Raw genomic sequence first — 14,655 nt, 5'->3', positions numbered from 1 at the left:
CTTGGAGGAAAGACCACACATGCCTGTAATTATAAAGCATAACTGTTATTAGATAAAAAAATATTCATGCAATGTATTTGGGAAAATAACATTCTTTCTTCAGATGCACTTACTTGGGTTTGGAGGAAAGAGTGTGCAGCTTTTGCAGTGAATTATTTCTTTGACTACAGGCACATCTGTTGGTGGTGGTGGTGGCACTAACCCCATGCCTGGTATCATTGGGTTAATTGGAGTGATTCCAGTCATCATGCTAAGGCTTGGATCAAAGCCTGGTACACAGATTGAATCTGTAAGCATAGAACATAAAATCCTGGCTTATAAATCTCGAAACTACCTGTTAAAATTTTCTTGTTTGGACAGTTTCCCTTTAAGTCCATTGTCCTTGTTTGTTTCACAAGCATCACTGTGAGAATTAGGACAAGGGGAAAAGGAAAAATGGAAAAATGGAAAAGGCAGAGAAATAGGGGGAAGAGAAGGAGAAGGAGAGAGAAAGGGAAAGGAAGAGGGGGAGGGGGATGAGGAGGAGGGAGCTGCATTTTCAGCGAAAAAAAATAAACCACGCATAAAGAAGGGAATGTTACATAATCTAAAATATTAACATGACTGAGTAAAATGTAGCACATTAACGTGTAAAACTATGCACCATGAATATCTGTTATTATCTGGAATGCAATTTTCTTTTCATAATGCTGCTGTGGTGTTTACATTGCTTTCTGCCCAAAGCATAAAAAGAATATAATTTAACATTGATATGTCCTCTCCATCTAAATGTCAGACAGATTTATCACAACATAGCCTTCTCACATAAGTGACCTTGATTTACAAACAATACGGAGAAAGATCCATTTCTGGCTGCTTTATAGATGTCTAATTAGCCAAGACTTCTAACCATTTTACCCTGGAATATAAATTTACAGCTGCAGAGAGGGGAGTATTTTTGAACCTTGGAATTAATTCCTTCTTGTCCTGTTATTTAATCGGATTAGTAGATTCACCTCAACACATGTACTATTATCATATACCACTACAGCCTCATAAAGTAAGATGAATATTTGGCAAGCATTTCTCTTTCTCCTTCCTGATCTCCTTGCCAAGACTTCCATACGTATTACTTAAAGCTGAAAGATTTACCGGGGAGCACCAGTGCTTTAACACCAAGAATTGTAATAAGCAGATGTTTCAGAGGAATTGAGAGCCAACTTCTGAAATTCGCTTTCACTAAAAACAAGGCTTTGGGTTTCTTGAGGCAAAATGAATAAAATATTTTGAGAGACCGATCTCTTTGTTGGCATAACACTGCTACTATTTGGCATCATCAATTATTTAAAAGAAGAGAGTTACTTTGGTGTTCTACAGATTTTCTGCTGAGTTTTCTGGCTAGCAACTGGAAAGTATTTAATGATACATGTAAACATGGGGTTTGGTAGCTCAGGAGCTTGTTTATTTTGAAGAAGCAAAGAGGGAAGAGGGAAACAACTCCTTCTCAAGCATTTTATACATGCATATACACACATATATATGTAGGTGTATATATATGAGCTTTGAACTAATTTTAAGAAGGCAGCATGGTTAATGAAATGTGACCAGAGACACCAGTTTCTTCATTCTAAATCTGCATCTGCGAAGCTTTGTGGCCCTGGGTCAGGCCTCTGACCTTTCTGTATCTTTGGTTCTGCATCTATAAAACAGGCACAGCAATACTCACTTACTGGAGAGTATTAGCTCACATTTTTATAGCACTTTGCAGGTGTAAAACGCTCTGTGGGGGCTGAAAATTAGCATTATTATTCCTGTGAAACATCCATAATCATATTCTCCAGGAAGGACAACTGAGGACTGAGAACTACTCTAAAGGAGCTCATATCTGTCTCAGCTGCACGCTCCCTGTTCTTCACGCACTGACTGCGAGCCTTCACCACCTTCAGGCAGTCCTGTACAACAAGCATAGCAAGTGCACAGTAAGCAAGGATTTGCTTTAGGCTTAGTGAAGACTAGTATTAATGAAAAGTCATGATATTACATTACTTTTTTTAATAAGTGGGTTTTTGAAAAAGGATTTGCTCTGGGTGTGATGCTTTTTTTTCCAGTATCGATATGTATGCATTGCTTTTCAGATTTAGCTTTGAAAGTTGGAGGCTGTCGTTTATTCTGCAAGATGCACTGGTGGCCATATATTAAATATTCATGGTGAATGCTGGGAAATGAAGTTAGAGGTGAAAGGGCAACACATAATTCAAAGAAGTCCTTAGACTATGCTAATAATCTTAATCTCGGTTTTACAAGTCAGGCTTCTGACAGTCACAGAAGACCACCCTGTGCAGCACACTCCGGCAGCGGGTGGACCTTTATCTTTGTTACTCCCTGTTAGAACACCCCACAGAGCTCAGTGGCATGCAAAGCAGGTCACCACGCTAGCACACAACACACTGTGCCATACCAGTCCTCCCCTGGCATCAGGAGATGCCAAATGAGGCATTTTGTCCATCCCTCTGGACAAGTGTAGGGTCTGCTACAGTCCCAGCCAGGTATGACATTTCATATTGAATGCAATATCCACAGTAGAGCTGCAGCATTCTGAAGCACAGGCAAAGGATGATGGACAGAAGGCCAAGCTCTCCCTGTCCCATAAGTACCTTTCAGGCCCCATGCCACAGCCAAGGAAAAAGGTCATCATCTGTCAAGTGCTACCACAAGGTGTATTTAGCTTTTGCTGGTCAGTCCTTAAGACAGCCACCAGATACATTTCAGCTTTTCTCCAGGGCTAGTGACATGAAATAACAGCAAACTCTGCCCAAACCACAGGCACACGTTCTCACCCACAGCAAAGATGGCAGGTTTCAATAAGGTACAGCTCTCTGAATTTTCCTCTGGCAGTGCTGCAGACACAGAGAAAAACAAATCTAAGGGAGATGGCCACAGGGAAACTCATGTCCACAAACACTGTGAATCTGGGCATGGGGAGGAGTTTTTAGGCTGCATGTTAATCAGAACAGGTTTGTGAATTAAGCAGAAGAAAATTATTTGCCACTAATTCCTGGCACATCCAAGTAGATGTGACTTTGTAAGTAACTTTGCCTGTGTTAAATAAGTACATGGCTTTGTCATCAGTTTCTTTTACAACTAGAATCAATCTACAGGAGCATGAGCAAAGTGCTGGGGTCCAGTCCAACACTCATGGAATGTCCTTCTAGGAGTGCCGGGACTCTGTACCTTCAGAAGGTGATTTTGCTGAGGTATACTGAAGAGGACTCAGTCAATAATTCTTGAAATCTAATTCCACATCTTGCAGGCACTAATCCAAGCCCTGCTAAGGTCAATAGCAAGACTACTGAAGGCATGAACAGATATTAACCCTGACCAGGTTTAAATTCTCTGTCCTTTTGAATCAGTTGCTTCATTTTCCCAGTGTGTTAAACTGAGAATGAAATGCTTTCATCCATAGCATGAGCACTGAGAGGATGCACAGGCATCAACTCTCAAACATCCTGGAAAAGAAAATCATTCTCTGAAAACTAAAGCCTATTATTATGCATAGCAGTGATGGAAAATCCAGCTGGATTTCCAAAGAATGAAGCTCTTGTTTGGAAACCAGAAGAGACTGGTGGTGCTTGCACCTCCAGAGAAGCTGATGCATGCCACCTGGATATTGCTGACAAACCATGACAAGACACTATAGATGCAGTGTCCAGAGGAAATACTGGTCTGGACTCAGAGGTGCAGAGAAGAAAGAATGATAAAGTCACCGGAAAAGAAAGTCAATAAATTTGCCACATCTGTGATAGGATCTAGAAGAATCCCAAGTTTAACTATATTAATGCTATTGAGTGGTGCAATAATAGAAGTTGAATATATAGCTCTTGTCTAGAAACAGGGGATGATCATCTATCAGCACCACCACTGCAGTCTGCTCCCCGCCCTGGCAAAATGCCTGTCTGGAGCAGGGCCAGGACACCAAACTTAGCACTGGAGGCAACTCCTGTTGCACTAACTGGTGAGATTGTTTATCTTCAGCATGAAAGAAAATTATAACAGTTATGCAAGGATTTCAAAAAATAGGAATCAGTCCTGCCCACGTATGATTTTTTTAACAGATTCCCTTAAAGATATTATTATTAAGATACTGTAGACTTTAATATGTTACACCAAACAAAAAGATATATCACATTTATAAGCAATGCACCTGAAGAGTTAAAAAAGCAATAAGTTATGTTTTCAGTAATCATGGCATTCTTTTTAAAGGGATCTATTTATATTTATGCAGTTAGATAAGGGTTTATAAATTATAAAACCAATCCAGAAGAAGAGACAAAATTTTCATTTAAAAATGTTAATAAGGAATTAATAAATAAAATCATTAAAATGGAAAGTAAACAGAGATCATAAAGAACTTTAAGAATGGAAAAGCACATGTTGATCAAGTTACAGTCCTTGTGGATACTGTGCAGAGGCTTGAACATTCACACATTTGCATAGGAAAATAAAAGTATTTAACATCAATATTTTGAAATTGAGAGGCCTAAATTAGTCAAAACAAGTTAATTCCTGTTTCATCTGATAAGAAATTGGCATGGTGGAGAACAATAAAAACCTCTGGAAAGCAAATATTTGGAATTGGCAGTCAGAGAGACAATAAGAAAAACCTTGAACATGTGGAGTAGTTTTTAAAGCTTCTTTTTCTTTCAAGGGGAATAAAAGAACGAAACATTTCACATGAAATGTCTGAGTCTGAAAAAAACCAGAAGAACAATAAAATTCCTATGATGAAAACTACATTCTAACACAGCAAGTAGTGTAAAACAATTGCTTTAATCAGGGTCCATTTTGGAAGGGGAGGAACAACTTTGTTTTCCATAAAAATAGCGACACAATCTTGTAGAGCCATCCTCCTTTCCTTCTTTGGCAGAGGTTGCTGTCTGAATCACCTTCTGTTTTTGCCACATTATTGCTGTGCTCAGGTAACGAGGATCTTTATTCCTGCCAGCTCTGCTTTTGGGTATTGCATCCCGTTGCCAACACTAAGTTACCACCATACTTCCACCAGCCCTTGCCACAAGGTTTTAATCTACTCAAAATCAATTTTTAAGGATATAATCCCCTCTAAGATTCATAGTATTAGCCCTTGGGTGTGTCTTTTTCTTTTTTTTTTTTTTTTTGCCTGCAACTGCCAATTGTTTCTGTGGAGTTTCGTGACAGCTGCCAAGTTGGATTTCTGTTGGATGCATAAGAACATCCACAAAACAGGGAGTTGTGAGCACAAACATGGAAGGTTTCCACCATGGACATCATCAGCCATGTGGCTCAGACCTCCTAGTCAAACACACAGAGAAATGGTGAACAACGAAAACAATGATCTGAGCACAAAGCAACTAACAAAAATAATAAATGCTGAAATGGTTCCCATGGCCTGGGAGTGATTATTTTACACCTACAAAAATAGTCTGGTTTTTGCTAGGGAATGCCAGCATGAAGTGAAAGCACCAGGACAGTCCTGCCAGCAGCTGTCAGTAGATGTATTAAGATGATTATTAAAGTTTGTTTTCTGTGGAGGAAAAAAAAAGATTTGGAGACCAGATATTTGATTGTGCACTTCAGAAACATCATTGCTGAGTATTTTGAGACTGAATATTGAGTTGATTTCTAAAAGTTGAAATTAAAATTTTCCTGAAAAAGAGCACATCTAACAGAGAATCTGCCTCCCTAATTACAATACATATATACATACATACATACATACATACATACATATATGTATACATAAACATATATACTGTCACTAGAAAATAAATGGTTCCTATTTTTTTATTTGAAATAAAGAAAGTGCCTTTTTAGAGTAAGGAAGAGTTACTCTAAAAACTTGTATTTTTATCTAAAATTCTCCCCCAAAACTCAGCAGTCTGCCAGTGCCTTTATTATCATCACAATCTAATATTTTCCCTAGGAGCAATTAAGAATGAATATTCAGCTGCCAGCCAGAGATCAAGGCTGGATCACTGTTTTCCCTGGTCGTTCAATTCCTAACATCTTCTGGGTTTCACAAAGCTTTTGGTAGACGTGACTCGTTTGGTCAATATTTAGGTCTTCTCTCATCAGCATCTTTGAATACATTTCCTTGACCAGTTTAGACATCATTAAATGTCTAGACTTGTCTATCTCTAAAACAGATGCTGGATAGTCTGTTAAACTTCTAAATACATAGCAATAAACAAAAGTGGGGTAAAAAACATCTGACAGCTCCTCCTTTTGACCAGCTCAGCCATTATCATCCTGTCTCACAGCAAGGGCACCTGACTGTGGCCAGTAGTAGAAGCCTGGGGCACCAGAATAAGAAATAAGCAGGTAAAGAGCAAAATATTCTTAGCTTACGTACACTGAGTGCTTACATATCTTCAGTGAAGAGACCATAACTGAATAATGCTTTCTAGCATGCATTTATTCCACATAACTTGATTTATACCTTTTTACTAAATCCTGCTATGTACCTACTTATATTTTGAATCCATTGGAACATGTTTTTATCTATGGCTTTCACAGTGTGCTAGTGAGTAGAAACTGAGCTGGGAACTTTGCTTCCTTTTCTTTGCTAAAGCAAGGTATTTGGCAGATCCTAGAAGGCAGGTGCACCTTCTAGCTCTTCCATCCTGAGAAATCATGAATCCCTTGTTCACCTTATCCACAAGATTCCAGATTTCATTTCTGCTTTCATAGTTTGCCATGTGTTTGGCAAAGTGACCTTTGTCTCTGTGGAACTGCTACAAAGGAATATGGATATGGAACCTCTGATTTTGGCCCTTTTTAAAATCATGAGCAGGTAAGTGCAAGGGCAGAGATGTCTTTGTAGGTGCTTCTCTAGTGCTGAGTTGTTGAAGAACTGAGTGCTGAAGACGTGGGCAGATGCCCCTACAGAGATACTGCAGGAACACAGCCAAGGAAGGAGCACAGGACTCCTGCAGGAACAGGAGTAAGGGGTGCAGGATCCATGTTTGTGTGTGTGTGTGTGTGTGTGTGTGTGTGTGTGTGTGCATGTGTGCACATGTGAAGGTGTGTGTTTGGAGGAGTGGAAAGGAGTGAATTGGGAAAGGTCAGGAAATCAGCTTCTTGACCTCTGGCTTTCTCCAATGGCCAGGAGATCCCTGTTAACACCACTCAGCAAGAGCTACATTCTGTGAAACAGAACCTGGTCTGTAGCAAATGCAAGTCTCTAAGGGAGTTTTGACAAAACAGAGGGCGAGGGGGAATCCAGATGAATGTTTCTCATTAATAATCAATGAAGTTATAATTTATGTGAACTCTACAGTGTCTGCCAGACCCACTTCATAAACAAAGCCCTTGTAGCATCATCAAAACACTTGCCACTTGAAAATTACATCTATGAGACATATATCACTGACAAAGCTTTAGGGCTGTATTATTGTACTTGCTTTTTTGAAGAAAGCAGAGTGTCTGCACAGAAGAATAGTTTACAGCAGACAATCCCAAAACTTTAGATGCTGTTCTTCAGAGCTAGCTATGCTGTAGCTGAAAACACTAAAAGCAAATCTGTACTCCTCTTGATCCCTGCCCACAAAAATCACTTGACAAACACTATATTTAGAGCAATATACATGACAAAGACTAAATTAAAGAAAACCACCTTCTCTTTTTACAAGTAAATCATGGGGTGAATCCTGGTTCATCCTTTATTGCTGCAGCGCTTGGCACAACAGGACCTCAATCTTGTTTAGAGCTTCTAATGCAATGCAAATAATAGGAGAGAATAACAAATAATAATAACACAACAAAGCATTAACACGATGGATGCCACTCTCCCTCAAAGATGCAATTTCAACCCTGTTGTGTTAAGAAATATACAATGTTATTGTTATTTCTAATACTGTTTCTGCTTGTGGATAGCCACCGGTGCCATTTTTACCACAGAGAGGTTTCAGGCACTACCTGTCCATGGTGAATCTATTTAATTTCATCTTAGAACATGTCTGCTAAAAAATACCTGACAGACAAGCCCTAGAGTGATCTGGAAAATTCAGGGCTTAATGTTGAAGGAATCTGATGATGGCTTGTCAGTTTTTAATGCCTGACAGCTGCATGTGTAAGAAGCTAAGCCAGAAAAAAAGTGACTAATCTTAGTCTCCATCCACAATCAGCTTCTCTTCCATGTGGAAAACCCTATTGCTATTGCAGCAGAAACATGTGGGCATGAAAATTGAAATGGTAGAAAAAAGAAAAATAGCAAAGGAGGGAAAATGTGAAGAGAAAAATCAAAATAAAGGCAGGGAAAGAGATGGAGAGGGAAAGAGGAAAAGACAACAATATTGTCTAGACTGTCTGCATCCATACCTTATCCACAGGCTCTTTTGACCAGTGCTAGGATTTTGAAGGATTCATGAGTTTATAGCCCCTTACAACATCCAGAGTACTGACCTTCCCAAAGTCTCTGCTGTTTCAGAACCTCTCCACAGAATAGGAATAATTGGCTTCTTCCACCTTTTGACCAATAAATCACTTCCTTGCATGGGGTCAGTCACAAGTCCATTGTGAAGAAAATAACAAAAATGCAAATTGTGCACAGTGCCACCTGGTCCCCAGTTAATGGCTCCTGAGCTGCAAAAATATGGGGCTGGCCAATATGCAAGATGCAATGTAATACATTGCCTATATGCTGTAAAATGTGCACAGCTGCTATTTCCTGACTTTCAAAAGTCTTTGTGGGCTCACTATTTGCTGCTCAGGACAATCCTCCCCGTTCTGAGATTTTTCCCTCTATTTCTTCAATTTTGTGCTCATTGCAATGGGCTATTTAGTAAGGTTAGCCTTAGCCAAACTAAGTAGCCTCTCCAAGCTCCAGTGGAAGCTGTTCAGTCTGTTTGCCAAATGAACCTCTTCCTAAAATAAAATGTTTCCATGTTCCTTGAAAACAAGATCACCTTTCACTTCAAAGTCCTAGAAGATGAGAAAAGAAATAAATAAAACATGATTACACAGCCTAAGAACTGTTAATGGATTTTTTTCTTGCTTGATGTCTAGGAAAGTGCTGTATTTCAGAAATTTGAGAGGCATTTGTACAGGCACAAAAAGAAAAAAAAAAAAAAAGTTTATTGGAAGATACAAGCTCCTAAGATGTTAATGAATACTGAAAAGAAATTGGAGAAATAGGAAAAATTTCATTTCCCAGGATACGCTAATACTGAAATATGATCCTTATAATAAATGAAACATAAAAAGCTTTCAGTGTGTAAAAGACGGTAAAATACCATCTTCTGGTTATTAATCTGACCTCAGAGAAAATGGGTGAAAAAAAATGAAATTCAGACATTCCATTGGACATTTTCCAAATGAAAACAAAAGGGACTGATTTTTCTCATGAATCATGAAAGAAGTTCTGGCTATTAAGCTGGAGTTACTGAGTGGATTCTCGAATCTGTGGAATGCATACAAACACTCTCCTTGCCTTTCCAGGGTCACAGGAGTAACAACAGCCTTGCCAAAACTGGAAAGAAGCTGTACAACCCAGAAAGGTGTATCAGCTGCACAGTCAAGCTCTCGCAGAAGCACAACAAAAAACTGTGCTCTGACCGACTGAAGGGTCCTTCCAGCCCTCTAGCCCAGACACCTGCCTCCAACAGCAAATCCCTGATTTGTTATGTACAAGAACAGAACAATTCTGAAGAAACACTTCCATATAATTTTCTTCAAACCTCCAACTCTCACTCCACTGTTCAGGGGCTTCCTAAAGCAGAGGAAGTTTTGTGCCTCCTCCAGGTTTATTTTTTGGATGAAAATACCAATGAGCTTTATTGCATGGGATGTATTTATTTTGGCACCATTACAAGAGATGACAGAAAGTTGTCCTGTAAAATCAGCTGGAATATCTTGAGTGACGATATTTCAAACTTTTAACCAAGTTATTCTACATGCTTGCTTCTCTTTTAAAAGTCTGAGTAAACAGTCAAAAGAGAGATTTAAGCTATAATTTTAAATTATTATTCCTGGTATTATTTTCCTAGTCTCTTTTATGTTAAATCATTTAAATAACAGTGTCAAAACTCTTAAATCTACAGTATCTTTAACCCCCTGAATACCAGGAGAAGGTTAAGTATACTAGATATAGTAAAGATTTTCTGTCTGTATATGATTGTAGTAAGGGATCTTGATATTTTGTATTATCCTCCACTAGAACTCTTTGACCTCCACACAGTTTATGGCAGTAACTTGTAGGACAATATTTGAATGCTCTGTGCATGAGCAGAATACATGTTGGATTTAAATTTGATTAACTAACTGTTGAGTACGTAATAGAGTGGTATTTGGTGAATTAATAAACTGTTTATTGGTTAAGAATTAACCAAGAGTCCTATCTTGAGAATACTATGCTACATAAAACATGATCTGAAAAGAATACAGAGTTGAGAGCAGCAAGTAATGCTCCTGAGTGTCTGTAGAAATAGCTATCTTAATTAAACTCCAATGCACTATGACAAATATTTTGGCTGGATTTTTGCTATAAAAGCCATCTAGCACTTCAGCAACCTGAAAACACTCCTATGTTCTTAGGTCTCACTGCAAACACAGAGTGTTGGTGACTACAGCTCTTCAGGAACATGAGGAACCATTTATCTTTACATAAGCAGGTGCCTTACTTTACATTCTTTTACCTCCCATAAGCAGGTACCATAGCTAAGGGCTGGCTCAGGTCATGGGCAGCATGAATCCAGACCAGAAGGATATGGGAATTCACAGGGGCCACAGCCAGGTGTGGCCTCAGCACTGGGGAGCCATGTGGGGAGGAAGAGAGTGATCTGTCGTGACAAGGGAGCTTGCACATAGACAGAGATGGCAGAGGATGCAAAATCAGACCCAAGACCAAGCACTTTGTGTTGAGGATGGGATGAAATTTGTACGAACCAAGAGAATGGAAAGTACTGTCGAAATTACTTCTACATTCAAAACAGGAAGAAGGGCAAAAAAGACCATGGAATTTATTCACAATTCTCAGTCAACCTCCTTCCTCCAGCTTTGGATAATTCACAACACCCTCATCTTTAAATGATTTGCAATACCCTCACTTTTTAGCTAGAGACCTGCCAGAAAGGAAGGTAAGAAAGTCTGCTAGACAAAAACAGAGTATGTTGCTTATCAAACAGGAGAGGGTGTTTTTTTTATCTTTTTCATTGTTAAACCTGTGATTTTACCCATGTTCTCAAACATAAATAAATAAGTGAAAAATATTAAATAAATAAATACTATAAACTTCCAGAGGTTATCATTGCTTGTAAGCTCATGAATGCAGTATTGGGCTTGAGCTGAAAATATTTAGAATTATGGTTTTTGAAACATCTCTTAGTTAGTGAAGGCTTCCTTTGGCCACCTCCCCACTTCTCAAATTTCAGAGTGTTTGAAAATTTTCTCATGCATTCATTGCAATTCAGGACTATATTTCAAATTCCCCTTCCATCTGTGAATACAATGATTCAGTGTTTGCTTGTAGATCTTGATGATCTAAGCACAAGGGCCCTCTCAGCTCTCTGAAGGGCCTGTTTTAGGCAGCCAGACTCAATGGCCAAATGGCCAGCAATGGTGGTAACTGGAGTACTCTCCATGGCTGGAAGAGAAATCCCAAATGGGACGCCCCTAACTTCCTAATAAAGCAATTCCTCTTCATGCTATTTGAGCACAGTAATTATCCCATTGACCAGTTTAAAAGAGGCTTGACATTAAACCAATGTCAGGAGAATGTGAATCATGCTAAGGTAGATAAGGGTAGTCCATATGTCTGAAAGCTGTTACCTCAGCCTTTTAGCAGACTTAGACAGAAATTTCTGTGTGTTTTGACATCTGGGTCACAACCATAAAGTTTTTCAGCACAAGTACAATAATTAGAACATTATGAATACATTTTTCAGTTCATCTCCATTCCTTCTGTATATCCCTCAGAGCAGAAAACCCTTCTTTCCACCATCTGGGCATTTCTCTAGTACAAGGAAGGTCAGCAGCAGCTAGAGATGCCAGAATGGCCAGCTGCTCTGCAGCCTCCTTCCCTGGGGCCTCAGTACCGGAGCCATTATCAATGGAACGGTGAGGACTAATAAACCTTGATTTTGGCAAATAGCCAGGGGGCAGCCAGCTGGAATGGGTGAAATCACCCTGAGGTTCTTTGAAGATACTCTGGGGCCTGTGCAGGGCAGTGCACAGAACTGGGTTAATGCTTCTGGCCCCCAGTGACTCCTTCCCTCTCTCCTGTCTCTCACAGCAAGGGGAAATAGATGCCTCAACTAATAATAAACTGGAGCTGAGCATGTGGAGAACACCAGGCCAAATATAAAACAGCTGGGGCTCTCTGGCCAGCCATTAGCTTAGCTCAATCACAGCATTGCCTGGAGTCTTGTGGAAAACAGGTAAAAATAAGATGAGTAAATAAGAAACTTCCAAGTCAAGCATAAAAAAAAAAACCAACCAAAAAATCATCTCAAAACATTTGTATAAAGCTCTTATGTCTTGTCAAGGCATTTATTATGACATAGCTTTTATTTCCTAACAGACACAAACCTCTCAGCATGCTCTTCACCAAAAAAGGGACTAAAAATATGAGAAATTATTACAGGAGGAAGAAGGAATCTCCCCAAGAGAACCTGAAGCTCTGTACCTACAAAATAGCTTAACATACAGGCACTGCTCTTGTCTGGTTTTGTGGGTAAAAAAAAAAAGGGTGATATTTCACTTTAGGGAGTAGCAGTCTTGGCAACATTTTTACAATGTCATATTTCATTACTTAGTTTAACAGGAAAAAATCTTGTCTGAAAAGAAATCAGGAACTTTTAAAAATGAATAGCATACTAGAGGAAGCAGACTGAGACAGTGTGCACAGAATTAGCTGAACTTTTACTCAATTAAGGAAAAATCCAGGTTTTGTATCTTCTGTGCAAATCACATTTTCATTTAGATTATGTTAGTGGTTGTGTGCAAAACTTGCGATTTAAAATTCTTGCTGCTAGAAAATTTCATCTGTAATTTCTGGCAGCCTGCACTGAAGGTTCAGCTGCTAATATTACAGAGCAGTGAACTAAGTGTGTAGCAATTTCACACTCACACACAATCAACCCCACCATTCAGAAATGAAATTGCCCTTCTTGGTATTTACAATTTACCATCAGAACACTCTACATGTGACAGTCTTTAAAAATACTGTCAAGCAAGGTTTGCAAACACCAAGAACAGAAGATATGTTCATTATTTCAAGAAGTATCTTTTTTTTTTTTACAAATTTAAATAAAGCAAAATTATGTCAGACAGACTTTCCTTCAAATTATAATTATTCTGTATCCCATTTTTTAGTGAAAAAGCATTTCTTTATAACAATTGTGAACTAGAATATGTTACCTACATTAAGATGCTTCTTTTGCCTCACCCTATACATTTCCACAGCCAGGGTTCTGTCAATAGCTTTATTAAAATTGTCTTTTTTCAGAGGTTTGTAAGTCAACTGTAAAAGTAAGTTTCAAGATGAAAATTGGCAGTGTTGGTTGTCAGTTCAAGGATATATGATAGTATTGCTCTTAATATATCCCTAGCATATTTTTTCAAATATGAAAAAGAAACCCCAACCTAAACCTCCTTCACTGGCTTTGTTAAGCCTTGCTTTACAAGGTGTACAACTACAATCTCTGGTAGTGAATTAATATAAAAATAACATAAAGACACTTGCAGCATGCAAATGTGTTGGGGATAAAGGTGTAGTTGTATTTGAAATGTATTGTGAACAAAAAATGCAGCATAACTGAGCAATGCTCAATAAAGAGTGGGTAATTATTTAAGACTGAAAAAAAATCTCTGCCAAAGTCTTTCCCAAGAGGCTATCAAGGAAACTGTGCAGGCATAAAGTGAGAGACAAGGTCTTGATGCAGGTCAGAAGCTGGCCAAAGAGAAGGAAATTCAAGAAGAGGAACTAACAAACACTTTCCACCTGAGTGGTGTGATTTCCAGTAATGTTAATAATTATATTGAAAAGAGAGGGATTAATGTTACAGCAAAACACCCAACAGACCTAGAGCTAAAATTGCCTGAAAAAATATATATTTATATATAAAAGGGATTTTAGAGGAACCAAAGACAAGGAAGAAAGGAGAGCACAAGGATGCCAGTGGTACCAAATCCCAAATGAGTCTCTTTGCAGAGGACAGGCTCCTGCAGTAAAGACCTGGCAGCGTGGCACTGGGCATTGAAGGGGTCAGGGAAGCCAATTAAGGATGAGCCTGCAGAAGGGGTAAGAAAAAAAAAGTATGGGAAAATTACTGCAAGCCTCTTAAAAAACCCAGACTCTCATTGGACATGCCATGCTCTGTAGTACTCACTGCATCCTCTCCAAGGAACATAAAAGCACAGCAAAAACAGGACAATGAGCATCATCAGGAACATTATAAAGTAGCTTAGAGGAACCACGGCTGAAAAAGCCTTGGATTGCTCACTGGGGAGAAGAGGCAGTTGTGCAGGAGCATTACAAAGCTCATGAATTTTATAGAGGGGGGAGGTGGACAGGTACTGTGGACTCTGTTACATGATACAAAACTGAGAAGCATTTAGTGACATAAAAGAAGAGATTGTAAATGAAGAACAGGTAGGTGGAAACTCTTCCTAATTGCAAAAAGAATTATTCCCATGAAACTC

The 14,655-nt window shown here is 38.9% G+C and overlaps 1 protein-coding gene across 6 annotated transcripts in view; it reads right to left on the bottom strand.

Annotated features, from left to right (window-relative positions):
* ENOX1 (ecto-NOX disulfide-thiol exchanger 1) overlaps window positions 1–14,655 on the bottom strand; it is a 360,949-nt gene that overhangs the window by 102,722 nt on the left and 243,572 nt on the right. For all 6 annotated transcript variants that reach the window (XM_059466701.1, XM_059466702.1, XM_059466706.1 and 3 more), the window contains one exon: window positions 114–287. In XM_059466701.1, the coding sequence (XP_059322684.1) occupies window positions 114–287 (174 nt within the window). The remainder of the gene's footprint in view (window positions 1–113; window positions 288–14,655) is intronic.

The sequence above is a fragment of the Ammospiza nelsoni genome, chromosome 2, assembly GCF_027579445.1.
Source record: "Ammospiza nelsoni isolate bAmmNel1 chromosome 2, bAmmNel1.pri, whole genome shotgun sequence".
Lineage (NCBI taxonomy): Eukaryota > Metazoa > Chordata > Aves > Passeriformes > Passerellidae > Ammospiza > Ammospiza nelsoni.
This window is presented reverse-complemented; position numbering and strand designations above follow the sequence as displayed.